Here is a 14,954-nt window from a genome sequence, read left to right as displayed (position 1 = left end):
GCATAAACATCACACAGCCTCCGTTACACAGGATCAGGATAAGGGAGGAAGCAGGGAGAGGCGGAGGTGACTTTCAGGTTGATATGGGGGATGCATTGTCCTGACGACCATGGCGGTATTCATAAAGCGTCTCAGAGTAGGAATGCAGATCTAGGATCCATTTTTTCTTTTAAATCATAATGAATAAGATCACATGGACAGGGAAAACCTGATCCTACATCAGCACTCCTACAATGAGATGCTTTATGAATACGGGTCCAGAAATCAACATGAGGAGTAGTCAGCTCGAACGCATTAAACACCACGCCTGTCATTCTCTCTGGTTCTGAATGCTGCTCACAGCTAGTTAAAACATTTTTGAAATGGGGAGGTTCCTGAAATAAATTAATAAGAAATGTTAACTTTCAGAGTGGCTGATCAATTAGAGGACCAGTGTTTGTGTGTGTGTGTGTGTGTGTGTTGTCTTGGGAGAAAGTGCAGACTGCCTCATGCCTGGACTGTGTTAAACGTATGGAGAATGTTTGTTTGGTAACACCTCCTGCACATAAAAGGTTCTGTTGAAGTTGGCAGAGCTCTGCTTGCTTGGCCCTGTTACCTCTCCTTTCACTCCCAAGCTTTGGCTCTGCCCCCCTCTCTCTCTCTCTCTCTCTCTCTCTCTCTCTCTCTCTCTCTCTCTCTCTCTCTCTCTCTCTCTCTCTCTCTCTCTCTCTCTCTCTCTCTCTCTCTCTCTCTGTGCTATCTTTGCTGAAAAGAGGAGGGGCCAACCATGAAGTAATCAGACACCTGCCCAATTCATGCATGTTACTGTAACTCGCTAAACTGCTCTGACAAGTGCAGGGGTTAACACACACTAGCAGGACTGGCAGCTGGCTGGATGCTCCGCTACATCTCTTTACAGCAACACAGTAATTCTCTCCAGACGGAGCGCTAGATAACAAAGGGTGGGCTGGGAAGGAGGAAAAGGAAGGAGGAGAAATTAAACAAAAAGCAGAAATACACTGCCCTCGCAGGCTCTCAATGTTGCTAGGACAGAGGTCTTGAACTCTGCGCGGTGGGCTCCTTGCCATTCAATCAGCATGTCTCTAAAGGAGTGGGACGTGGGGGAGTGTGCTGAAGCGGACTGCTCGAAGGGACAGGATGAGGTGGTCATGATTCGCATGGCCAGTCTACATGTGGACCTGTTTCCCGCCAAAGACTTCCAAGGGAAGTTTAAAAAGATGCATCCCAAGAAAAGGCCCACCATTCTGGACTTGGAAAGTAGGTGCTGTTTTGGATGTTTAACATGCTGGGAAATATCTTGGTGCTGAAGGCTAGGGTTTTATCTGCCAATGTAGTTGTCGGAGGATAAGTCTTGGAACCTGGTTTTAGTGTGGGACCTGTGTAGACTTGATGCCAGAAAACTAATAACAGACTAATTGCAGCTACTCATATCACCACTCTATGAAATACCTCACTCTCCACTTATATTTGTCACGGTTACCTCGAATCTTAGGACTTTTTACTTAAAGATTCATAGAGAAACTTGTGTGCTATGTCGGCTACGTCATATTACTAATTTCAAGTTTTAATGTCACGTGCACAAATACAAGCTGTAAACCCAACAATGCAGTAATCAGTATCAATGTAGTACTAAAAATAACAACAGGTAAAACAAAAACAAGAAATTAAAATTAAAATAAGAAATAAGAAGAACACGAGAAAGTAAGTAAGCTATATTCAGGGTCAGTTCCAATACCATATTTACAATGTGCAGGAATAGTGGAGTGATAGAGGTAGATATGTATAGGTGTAAGGTGACTAGGCATCAGGATATAAGATAAACAGAGTAACAGCAGCGTATATGAAGATTATATGTGAGTATGTGTGTGTGAGCAAATTAAGCATGTGTGCGTGCGTGTGTTGGAGTGTCAGTGAGTGTGCATAGACAGACGGTGCAAAAATTAAATTCAAGGGTCAACTCAGATAGTCCGTGTAGGCATTTTTTTTAGCAGTCTTATGGCTTGGGGATAGAAGGTGTTCAGGAGCCTGTTGGTGTCAGACTTGCACCCCAGATACAGGTGCAAAAGAGCAACAACAAAAAGAACAATATGGGGATGAGGTTGTTGAGATGGGCTGTGTATAGGTGCAATGATCGGTAAGCTCCTCTGACAGCTGAAGATTAAAGTTAGAGAGGGAGATACAAGTCTCCAGCTTCAGGGATTTTTGCAATTCGTTCCAGTCATTGGCAGCAGAGAACAGAAAGGAAAGGCGGCCAAAGAAGGTGTTGGCTTTGGGGATGACCATTGAAATATACCTGCTGGAGCACGTGCTATGGGTGGGTGTTGCTATTGTGACCAGTGAGCTTTTTAAAATTTTATTTCACCTTTATTTAACCAGGTAGGCAAGTTGAGAACAAGTTCTCATTTACAATTGAGACCTGGCCAAGATAAAGCAAAGCAGTTTGACACATACAACAACACAGAGTTACACATGGAGTAAAACAAACATACAGTCAATAATACAGTAGAAAAATAAGTCTATATACAATGTGAGCAAATGAGGTGAGATAAGGGAGGTAAAGGCAAAAAAAGGCCATGGTGGCGAAGTACATACAAAAAAGCATGTAAAACACTGGAATGGTAGATTTGCAGTGGAAGAAAGTGCAAAGTAGAAATAGAAATAATGGGGTGCAAAGGAGCAAAATAAATAAATACAGTAGGGGAAGAGGTAGTTGTTTGGGCTAAATTATAGATGGGCTATGTACAGGTGCAGTAATCTGTGAGCTGCTCTGACAGCTGGTGCTTAAAGCTAGTGAGGGAGAAAAGTGTTTCCAGTTTCAGAGATTTTTGTAGTTCGTTCCAGTCATTGGCAGCAGAGAAATGGAAGGAGAGGCGGCCGAAGGAGGAATTGGCTTTGGGGGTGACCAGTGAGATATACCTGCTGGAGCGCGTGCTACAGGTGGGTGCTGCTATGGTGACCAGCGAACTGAGATAAGGGGGGACTTTACCTAGCAGGGTCTTGTAGATGACCTGGAGCCAGTGGGTTTGGCGACGAGTATGAAGCGAGGACCAGCCAACGAGAGCATACAGGTCGCAGTGGTGGGTAGTAAATGGAGCTTTGGTGACAAAACGGATGGCACTGTGATAGACTGCATCCAATTTATTGAGTAGGGTATTGGAGGCTATTTTGTAAATGACATCGCCGAAGTCGAGGATCGGTAGGATGGTCAGTTTTACGAGGGTATGTTTGGCAGCATGAGTGAAGGATGCTTTGTTACGAAATAGGAAGCCAATTCTAGATTTAACTTTGGATTGGAGATGTTTGATGTGAGTCTGGAAGGAGAGTTTACAGTCTAACCAGACACCTAGGTATTTGTAGTTGTCCACATATTTTAAATCAGAACCGTCCAGAGTAGTGATGCTAGTTGAGCGGGCGGGTGTGGGCAGCAATCGGTTGAAGAGCATGCACTTAGTTTTACTTGCATTTAAAATCAGTTGGAGGCCATGTAAGGGTTGTTGTATGGCATTGAAGCTCGTTTGGAGGTTTAACCTCTTGGGGCTAGGTGGGACGCTAGCGTGCCACCCGTGGTGCACTCCATCAACAGCAGGTGCATTTCAAGAGCGGCAAATTTGAATCCAAATAAATGTCAAAATTCAAATTTTTCAAAAATACAACTATGTTACACCATTTGAAAGATAAACATCTCCTTAATCTAACCACGTTTTACGATTTCAAAAAGGTTTTACGGCGAAAGCATAAATTTAGAGTATGTTAGGACAGTACATTTACAAGAGTTGTGTGTAATGTTTTGTCAAGTCAAAGACAGGGTCACCAAAACCATAAAACCAGCTAAAATGATACACTAACCTTTTACAATCTCCATCAGATGACACTCCTAGGACATTATGTTAGACAATGCATGCATTTTTAGTTCTATCAAGTTGATATTTATATCCAAAAACAGCGTTTTACTATGGCATTGATGTTGAGGAAATCGTTTCCCTCCAATAACCGGCAGTCAAGTCAGCGTCACAAATTAAATAATTAAAATTAGAAAACATTGGTAAAATATTATATTGTCATTTAAAGAATTATAGATTTACATCTTTTGAACGCAATCAACTTGCCAGATTTAAAAATAACCTTACTGGGAAATCACACTTTGCAATAATCTGAGCACTGTGCCCAGAAAAATACGCGTTGCGATACAGACTAGACGTCATGTTGGGGAGATCTAAAATCGAAAATACTATGTAAATAATCCATTACCTTTGATTCTCTTCATCAGATGTCACTTCCAGGTATCACAGGTCCATAACGAATGTAGTTTTGTTCAAAAAAGCTCATCATTTATGTCCAAAAATCTCCGTCTCGTTAGCACATGATGTAAGCCAGCCGGACTTCTCGTCATGAACGAGGGGAAAAAATATATTTCCGTTCGTTCAAACATGTCAAACGTTGTATAGCATAAATCATTAGGGCCTTTTTTAACCAGAACATGAATAATATTCAAGGTGGACGAATGCATAGTCTTTTATAACGTATTGGAACGAGGGTACCCAACATGAAGTAGCGCGCCAGGTGTCTAATGGGACATCACCGTTCCATGGCTCTTGTTCGGTCAGATCTCCCTCCAGAAGACTCAAAACACTTTGTAAAGGCTGGTGACATCTAGTGGAAGCAATAGGAAGTGCCAAAATATTCCTAAACCCCTGTGTTTTTCAATGGGATAGGTTTAAAGTCAATACAACACATCAGGTATCCACTTCCTGTCAGAAAATGTCTCAGGGTTTTGCCTGCCAAATGAGTTCTGTTATACTCACAGACACCATTCAAACAGTTTTGGAAACTTTAGAGTGTTTTCTATCCATATATAATAAGTATATGCATATTCTAGTTACTGGGTAGGATTAGTAACCAGATTAAATCGGGTACATTTTTTTAATCCAGACGTGCAAATGCTGCCCCCTAGACCCAACAGGTTAATAACAGTGTCCAAAGAAGGGCCAGATGTATACATAATGGTGTCGTCTGCGTAGAGGTGGATCAGAGAATCACTAGCAGCAAGAGCGACGTCATTGATATATACAGAGAAAGAGTCGGCCCGAGAATTGAACCCTGTGGCACCCCCATAAAGACTGCAAGCGGTCTGGACAACAGGCCCTCCGATTTGACACACTAAACTAAGAAGTAGTTGGTGAACCAGGCGAGGCAGTCATTTGAGAAACCACGGCTATTGAGTCTGCCGCTAAGAATGCGGTGATTGACAGAGTCAAAAGCCTTGGCCTGGTCAATGAAGATGGCTGCACAGTACTGTCTTTTATCGATGCGGTTATGATATCGTTTAGGACCTTGAGCGTGGCTGAGGTGCACCCATGACCAGCTCGGAAACCAGATTGCATAGTGGAGAAGGTACGGTGGGATTCGAAATGGTCGGTGATCTGTTTGTTAACTTGGTTTTCGAAGATTTTAGAAAGGCAGCCCAGGATGGATATAGGTCTATAACAGTTTGGTCTAGAGTGTCTCCCCCCTTGTAGAGAGTGATGACCGCGGCATCTTTCCAATCTTTGGGGATCTCAGATGATACGGAAGACAGGCAAGTAATGGGGGTTGTGAAAATTTTGACTGATCATTTTAGAAAGAGAGGGTCTAGATTGTCTAAACCAGCTGATTTGTAAGAATCCAGATTTTGCAGCTTTTTCAGAACGTCAGCTGTCTGAATTTGGGTGAAGTAGAAGTGGGGGGGGGCTTGGGCAAGATTCTGCGGGAGGTGCAGAACTGTTGGTCGGGGAAGGGGTAGCCAGGTGGAAAGCATGGCCAGCTGTAGAAAAATGCTTATTGAAATGATCGATTATCGTAGATTTATCATTGGTGACAGTGTTTCCTAGCCTCAGTCCAGTGGGCAGCTGGGAGGAGGTGCTCTTATTTTCCATGGACTTTAGTGTCCCAAAACTTTATGGAATTCGTGCTACAGGATGTACATTTCTTTTTGGAAATGCTAGCCTTAGCTTTCCTAACTGACTGTGTATATTGGCTCCTGACTTCCCTGAAAAATTGCATATCGAGGGGGCTATTCGATGCTAATGCAGTACGTAACAGGATGTTTTTGTGCTGGTCAAGGGCAGTCAAGTCTGGATTGAACCAGGGGCTATATCTGTTCTTAGTTCTACATTTTTTGAATGGGGCATGCTTATTTAGGATGGTGAGGAAATCACTTTTAAAGAGCAACCAGGCATCCTCTTCTGACGGGACGAGGACAATGTACATCCAGGATACCTGGGCCAGGTCGATTAGAAAGGCCTGCTCGCTGAAGTGTTTAAGGGAGCGTTTGACAGTGATGAGGGGTGGTCGTTTGACCACGGACCTGTTACGGACTCAGGCAATGAGGCATTGATCGCTGAGATCCTGGTTGAAGATAGCAGAGGTGTATTTAGAGGGCAAGTTGGTCAGGATGATACCTATGAGGGTGCCCATGGTTACGGATTTAGGGTTGTACCTGGTAGGTTCCTTGATCATTTGTGTGAGATTTTGAGGGCATCTAGCTTAGATTGTAGGACGGCCGGGGTATTAAGCATATCCCAGTTTAGGTTACCTAAAAGTATGAACTCTGAAGATAGATGGGGGGCAATCAATTCACATATGGTGTCCAGGGCACAGCTGGGGGCTGAGGGGGGTCTATAACAAACGGCAACATTGAGAGACTTATTTCTGGAATGGTGGATTTTTAAAAGTAGAAGCTCAAATTGTTTGGGCACAGACCTGGATAGTAAGACAGAACTCTGCAGGCTATCTCTGCAGTGGATTGCAACTCCACCCCTGTTAGCAGTTCTATCTTGTCGGAAAATGTTGTAGTTGGGGATGGAAATTTCTGAATTTTTGGTGACCTTCTTAAGCCAGGATTCAGACATGGCTAGGACATCAGGGTTGGCGAAGTGTGCTAAAGAAGTGAATGAAACAAACTTAGGAAAGAGGCTTCTGATGTTGACATGCATGAAACCAAGTCTTTTACAGTTACAAAAGTCAACAAATGAGAGCGCCAGGGGAATGGGTGTGTTGCTGGGGGCTACAGTGCCTGGGTTGACCTCTACATCACCAGAGGAAAAGAGGAGGAGTAGGATAAGGGTATGGCTAAAGGCTATAAGAACTGGTCGTCTAGTGCGTTGGGGACAGAGAATAAAAGGAGCAGATTAATGGGCATGGTAGAATAGATTCAGTGCATAATGTACAGACAAAGTTATGGTAGGATGTGAGTACAGTGGAGGTAAACCTGGGCATTGAGTGACGATGAGAGCGGTTGTGTCTCTGGAGGCACCAGTTAAGCCAGTTGAGGTCTCCGCATGTGTGGAGGGTGCGACAAAAGAGCTATCTAAGGCATTTAGGGCAGAGCTGGGGGCTCTACAGTGAAATAAAACAATAATAACTAACCTGAACAGCAGTAGACAAGGCATATTGACATTAGGGGGAGGCATGTGTACCCGAGTGATTATAGGGTCCAATGAGCAGCATTGGGTGAGTCAGGGAGCTGTTCGGTATTCGCTACTACGCTAGGCGAGCTGGAGCTAGCGGGCCGTGGCCAGCACATGGGTCTTCGGCGACGTCACAACGGAAAAGCCTGTTGAAACGACCTCGGACAATTACGTTGGCAGACCAGTCATGATGGATCTGCGGAGCTCCGTGTCGGCAATAAAGGGTCCAGGCCAATTGGCAAAAGATGTATTGTAGCCCAAGAATTAGCTGGTAGACCTCTTCAGCTAGCCGGGAGATAGCCTGGAGCTAGGCCTAACTGGTGCTTGCTTCGGGACAGAGGCGTTAGCCAGGAGTAGCCACTCGGATTGCAGCTAGCTAGCCGCAATGATCCGGTGTAATGGTCCAGAGCTTGCGGTAGGAATCCGGAGATGTGGTAGGGAAAAAGCAGTCCGATATGCTCTGGGTTGATATCGCGCTGTGCAGACTGGCACATGGGACAAGACAAAACACATGTCCGACTGCTACGCCATCTTAGATTTATGTTGCAGGTTTTGGTTTTTCCATTTATGTTTTGAGGTTGGACTTTTAGCACGTATAGCATATTAGCACATAGGTCTCACAGATTGGTGTCACCTTGTCAGTCATTACGCTGGTTGCCAACTCGTTAGTGGGAAGGTGTTTTACCTGTGTTGGCCCAAATGCTAATGAGGAGTGGCTGGCCCAGTGCTCCAGTGGAGCTTAAAAGATGCTGTGAGAGCTACACTTCAGGTCAGCTGAGGTGCGATTTGTGGGCATCCATGGTGGGTATGGTGGGTATCTTTTAGTACCCCTTACTAGTCTCTTTGCCAACTTTCAGTGGGCACCCATATCAGTGCCTTTCAGAACCCCTTTTGAACTCCTTTCTGTTTTGCTTGGTTGTTAAAGTGATTTTCTTTGTTAGTTCCCTTTGTTGTGAGCGATATTTTGAGTTTGTCTTGTGGGAACGTAACACCTGCGCACCACTGGCCTCCATTATTTCAGCACCATTTCAACTTCAACATTTCAACATATTCAAATTACCTATGCTTAGTCTAATACAGTGACAGCTAAAAGATACCAAAAACAATTCAGTCCAATCTATGTAAGTTACATATGATGTGGCTTTCCATAGTACTGATTTCTCTTTATGTGGGTGTGTATGTGTGAGTGTGAGCGTGTGCGTGTGCGTGTGTGTGTGTGTGTGTGTGCAAGTATAAAAAACATGTTGACTTAGAAACGCCAATGCCATCCTCCTCTTTCATGTTGCTGAAATGGTCTATGACTCTGTCAAACAGTATGCTCTTTTAGTTTTTGTTGTCCTAGGCTACCTGGCTAAAATGCTTGCTCGCTAGTCTAACTTCCTTTCATGGTAACGATGAGCCTGCTAGTTAACATTAGCTTACTACATCTAGCTACATGTTGAACTTCCATCCTCTCAGGCCAGGGGAAAAATGTATGAATTTATTGTTGGATCAGAATTGCCCTTATAATCATTGGCCAGTATGGAGAATGAAGTTTAACTACAAGACCAAATCCCTATCTCCATCCATTTAGGAAAGGGACAATTTTAGCTAGCTAGCTAGCTAGCCACCGGAGGACAAAGACACAACGAGATGCAACAATTTAATTTTTTTACATTACATTTTACTTTGGCTTCCCTTGACACTTTTTTTTGGTGCGCCAGGACCATTCACAGTTGAGCACACTCAGTTTAGCTCAGCGCAGATGGGCTACTATTTATACTTTTTTATTAAGGGGAGGCCAAATTCTCACTGGTTTCCCTTCATTGCTACGGGTGGCAACAATGTCATACTCTTTCTGACCAACAGCATCAGATAGATGTGCTACACATACAGAGACAGAAGTGCAGTGTTTTGTTCGCTTTGATGATTTCTCCTGTGAGATACATTTAGCCTCTTGTGAATTGAAGGAAAATTATGAAACAGAGAGAGACGAAAGATACATTATTTTATATATTTTAGTATTTTTTTCTTTGTCATTTTGTCGGGGAGGCCTGGCTTCCCTTGCCATCCATAAATACACGCCACTGACCACACTGTCAGGTCACTGACCTCCTCCCTAGAGGCTGTCTCATCATCGTAGGTGATCAGGCCAACTACCGTAGTGTTGTGACATCGTGTGTGTGTGGAAGGTGTTGTACAGTACACAGCTGCAGGTGAGACAGATGCAGTTTCCTAGTAAAAGTTGTGATAAGCCTTGACAGCTGGGACATTTCACATTTCTCTGCTCTTCTAGCAGTGGGGCTGTAACTTTGTAGCAGTGTGTCTGTAGATTTCTGGCAGTGGGTCTGTAGCTTTCTTGCAGTGTGGCTGTAACTGTAGCTGTGGGGCTGTAGCTTTCTGTCATTGGTCTGTAGCTTTCTTGTAGTGTGGCTTAGGGTTGAATAGCGAGAACGAGGTTACCGAGATTTAACCTCTATGGGACCGGCGGGACGAATTCGTCCCACCTACGTAACAGCCAGTTGAATCCTGTGGCGCGATTTTCAAAACCTTTGAAATGCTATTACTTCAATTTCTCAAACATATGACTATTTTACAGCTATTTAAAGACAAGACTCTCGTTAATCTAACCACACTGTCCGATTTCAAAAAGGCTTTACAACGAAAGCAAAACATTAGATTATGTCAGCAGAGTACACAGCCAGAAATAATCAGACACCCATTTTTCAAGCTAGCATATAATGTCACAAAAACCCAGAAGACAGCTAAATGCAGCACTAACCTTTGATGATCTTCATCAGATGACACACCTAGGACATTATGTTATACAAAACATGCATTTTTTGTTCAATCAAGTTCATATTTATATCAAAAACCAGCTTTTTACATTAGCATGTGACGTTCAGAAAAAGGCAAACTTCCGGGGAATTTACTAACAATTTACTAAATTACTCACGATAAACGTTCACAAAAAGCATAACAATTATTTTAAGAATTATAGATACATTACTCCTCTATGCACTCGATATGTCCGATTTTAAAATAGCTTTTCGGATGAAGCACATTTTGCAATATTCTGAGTAGATAGCCCGGCATCACAGGGCTAGCTATTTAGACACCCGGCAAGTTTAGCCTTCACCAAAATCCCATTTACTATAACAAAAATGGTCTTACCTTTCCTGTTCTTCGTCAGAATGCACTCCCAGGACTGCTACTTCAATAACAAATGTTGGTTTGGTCCAAAATAATCCATCGTTATATCCGAATAGCGGCGTTTTGTTCGTGCGTTCAAGACACTATCTGAAAGGGTAAATAAGGGTCGTGCGCATGGCGCAATTCGTGACAAAAAAAATCTAAATATTCCATTACCGTACTTCGAAGCATGTCAACCGCTGTTTAAAATCCGTTTTTATGCAATTTTTCTCGTAAAAAAGCGATAATATTCCGACCGGGAATGTCCATTTAGCTAAACAGAGGAAAGTAAACAAAGCTTTCGGTCGACGCGGGCACGAGCCTGAGTCTCACAGTACTGTAACCAGCCACTACCCAAACGCGCTACTTTTTTTCAGCCAGAGCCTGCAAAGCCACGATTCAACTTTTTGCCGCCTTCTGAGACCCTATGGCAGCCGTAGGAAGTGTCACGGGACAGCTAAGATCCTCACTCTTCAATAAACAGAGACAAGAAGAACGACACCTTGTCAGACAGGCCACTTCCTGCATGAAACCTTCTCAGGTTTTTGCCTGCCATATGAGTTCTGTTATACTCACAGACACCATTCAAACAGTTTTAGAAACTTTAGGGTGTTTTCTATCCAAAACCAATAATTATATGCATATTCTAGTTACTGGGCAGGAGTAGTAACCAGATTAAATCGGGTACGTTTTTTTATCCAGCCATGTCAATACTGCCCCTATCCCCAACAGGTTAAAGAGTGTTCCCGCCCAAACCCCCTCCCTTTTCGCAGGATAAGCTCATGCGAGAAACCAGTAAATTATGATACATTATTTTTATGAACAGACGTGAAATGGAACTGTTAAATTATGTGCAGTGTCTAAATCTGACTTCTCTATGGCCTTCTCTCTGCTATCTGCATGATCAATCATCAATGCTCAGGGTGGGGACCGACAGCGCATCTTAGTATGGAGTGCACTTCACAAAGCATGTATCACCTAATCATGGTCACTTTTTTCTTGTGACAGGTAGGCCTAAATTTGCTGCAGCATAGCCTATGCTACAGTAATATAAGGACAGAATGCGCGTCTAATTCACAAATTTCCATCTGGCTTTTGGTGGTCATCTTATTTTTTATTTGCAAAGATGATTTTTATTTTAATTGCAGTTGCAGAGTTTCAAAACAGCCTACGACTCGAACATCGTTGCTTTAAAAAAATATATATATATATTATTTCACCTTTATTTAACCAGGTAGGCAAGTTCTCATTTACAATTGCGACCTGGCCAAGATAAAGTTACACATGGAGTAAAACAAACAAACAGTCAATAATACAGTAGAAAATAAGTCTATATACAATGTGAGCAAATGAGGTGAGATAAGGGAGGTAAAGTAAAAAAAAGGCCATGGTGGCAAAATAAATACAATATAGCAAGTAAAACACTGGAATGGTAGATTTGTAGTGGAAGAAAGTGCAAAGTAGAAATAGAAATAATGGGGTGCAAAGGAGCAAAATAAATAAATAAATAAATACAGTAGGGGAAGAGGTAGTTGTATGGGCTAAATTATAGATGGGCTATGTACAGGTGCAGTGATCTGTGAGCTGCTCTGACAGATCAATGTGCAGATAATTTTGTGCCCAGTTGAAATGAATGGTAAATAATGTATTGTGTTATTTAGAGTCAATTTTATTGTAAAGATGAATTTAATATTTTTCTAAACACTTCAACATTAATGTGGATGCTACCATGATTATGGAAAGTCCTGAATAAATCGTAAATAATGATGAGTGAGAAAGTTACAGATGCACAAATATCAAGACATGCTAATACAGTTGAAGTCAGAAATGTACATACACCTTAGCCAAATACATTTAAACTCAGTTTTCACAATTCCTGACATTTAATCCTAGTAAAAATTCCCTGTCTTAGGTCAGTTAGGATCACCACTTTATTTTAAGAATGTGAAATGTCAGAATAATAGTAGAGAGAATGATTTATTTCAGCTTTTATTTCTTTCAACACATTCCCAGTGGGTCAGAAGTTGACATGCACTCCATTAGTATTTGGTAGCATTGCCTTTAAATTGTTTAACTTGGTCAAACGTTTCGGGTAGCCTTCCACAAGCTTCCCACAATAAATTGGGTGAATGTAGGCCCATTCCTCTTGACAGAGCTGGTGTAACTGAGTCAGGTTTGTAGGCCTCCTTGCTCGCACATGCTTTTTCAGTTCTGCCCACAAATTTTCTATAGGATTGAGGTCAGGGCTTTGTGATGGCCACTCCAATACCTTGACTTTGTTGTCTATAAGCCATTTTGCCACAACTTTGGAAGTATGCTTGTGGTCATTGTCCATTTGGAAGACCCATTTGCGACCAAGCTTTAACTTCCTGACTGATGTCTTGAGATATTGCTTCAATATAGCCACATCATTTTCCTTTCCTCATGATGCCTACTATTTTGTGAAGTGCACCAGTCGCTCATGCAGCAAAGCACCCCCACAACATGATGCTGCCACCCCATGTGCTTCACGGTTGGGATGGTGTTCTTCGTCTTGCAAGCCTCCCCCTTTTTCCTCCAAACATAACGATGGTCATTATGGCCAAACAGTTCTATTTTTGTTTCATCAGACCAGAGGACATTTCTCCAAAAAGTACGATCTTTGTCCCCATGTGCAGTTGCAAACCGTAGTCCGCTATTTCATGGCGGTTTTGGAGCAGTGGCTTCTTCCTTGCTGAGCGGCCTTTCAGATTATGTCGATATAGGACTCGTTTTACTGTGGATATAGATACTTTTGTACCTGTTTCCTCCAGCATCTTCACAACGTCCGTTGCTGTTGTTCTGGGATTGATTTGCACTTTTCGCACCAAAGTACGTTCATCTCTAGGAGAAAGAACGCGTCTCCTTCCTGAGCGGTATGACCCTGCATGGCCCCATGGTGTTTATGCTTGCGTACTATTGTCTTTACAGATGAACGTGATACCTTCAGGCGTTTGTAAATTGCTCCCAAGGATGAGCCAGACTTGTGGAGGTTTAAAAAAAAATTCTCTGAGGTCTTGGCTGATTTCTTTTGATTTCCCCATGATGTAAAGCAAAGAGGCATTGAGTTTGAAGGTAGGCCTTGAAATACATCTGCAGGTACACCTTCAGTTGACTCAAATGATGTCAATTAGCCTATCAGAAGCTTCTAAAGCCATGATATAATTTTCTGCAATTTTTCAAGCTGTTTAATTAAAGGCACTGTCATCTTAGTGTATGTACTCTTCTGACCCACTGGAATTGAGATACAGTGGATTATAAATGAAATACTCTGTCTGTAAACTATTTTTGGAAATATTACTTGTGTCATGCACAAAGAAGATGTCCTAACCGACTTGCCAAAACTATAATTTGTTAACAAGAAATTTGTGGAGTGGTTGAAAAACAAGTTTTAATGACTCCAACCTAAGTGTATGTAAACTTCTGACTTCAACTGTATCTCACCATTACAATAACAGTGGAGGTTAGCACATTCGTGGGTATGATATTTACTGTTTGCCTCTGTAACTTTCTCACTAATCATTATTCACAATTCATTCAGGATTATCCATAATCATGGTAGCATCCACATTAATGTAGAAGTGTTTAGAAACACATTCTATTCTTGTTTACAATAAAAGTGACTCCAAAATGAAACAATACATTATTTACCATTAATTTATATTGGGCACAAATAATCTGAAACACAACCAAAACAAACAGTAAATGCATCCAACAAGTTTGTAGAGTCAGAAGCGTGATGTAATCATTGTGTGCTAGGACTTTCGACTACTTTAATACACATATAAGGAAATTTGTCCCAGTACTTTTGTTCCCCTAAAATGGTGTGACTATGTACAAAAAGTGCTGTAATTTCGAAACGGTTCACCTGATATGATAGGAAATATCCTCAAATTAAAGCTGACAGTCTGCACTTTAACTTCATCGTCATTGTATCATTTCAAATCCGAAGTGCTTGAGTACAGAGCCAAAACAACACCAAATGTGTCACTGTCCCAATACTTTTAGAGTTCTCTATATTTCCAAATTTAAATCAAATTTGCTATCCTGTAATTGTAACTTCATAGGCCGCATGTCCTGCACCAGCATCAAATGTTCTCTCCCAGCTTCATGGTTTGAACGACGTGTGTAATTCCAGTCCACGTAATACAGTATAATACAATACAGTACAGTAATACAGTCCACACTCAAAAAGATTAGCCTACTAGAGCTTGTTTAATTTATTTAACCCAGAGAGAAAAGCTACATCTAAGGGCTTGATTTTCTGTGCTGTGTTTTTTCTGTCCAGCGTAATGTGCGGTACAGCCATGAAATGCTTTG

General features: G+C 42.1%; 1 protein-coding gene across 3 annotated transcripts in view; it reads left to right on the top strand.

Annotated features, from left to right (window-relative positions):
* Nucleotides 1-850: 850 nt before the first annotated feature.
* Nucleotides 851-14,954, top strand: part of LOC106580640 (protein furry homolog) — a 282,430-nt gene continuing 268,326 nt past the window's right edge. For all 3 annotated transcript variants that reach the window (XM_082966434.1, XM_082966435.1, XM_082966433.1), the window contains exon 1: nt 851-1,257. In XM_082966434.1, coding sequence (XP_082822560.1) covers nt 1,077-1,257 — 181 coding nt within the window. In that variant the 5' untranslated portion in view covers nt 851-1,076. The remainder of the gene's footprint in view (nt 1,258-14,954) is intronic.

This window comes from Salmo salar, chromosome 20 (genome assembly GCF_965601325.2).
Source record: "Salmo salar chromosome 20, fSalSal1, whole genome shotgun sequence".
Classification (NCBI taxonomy): domain Eukaryota; kingdom Metazoa; phylum Chordata; class Actinopteri; order Salmoniformes; family Salmonidae; genus Salmo; species Salmo salar.
Note: the sequence above shows the minus strand (reverse complement) of the source record. Positions and strands in the feature narration are given on the sequence as shown.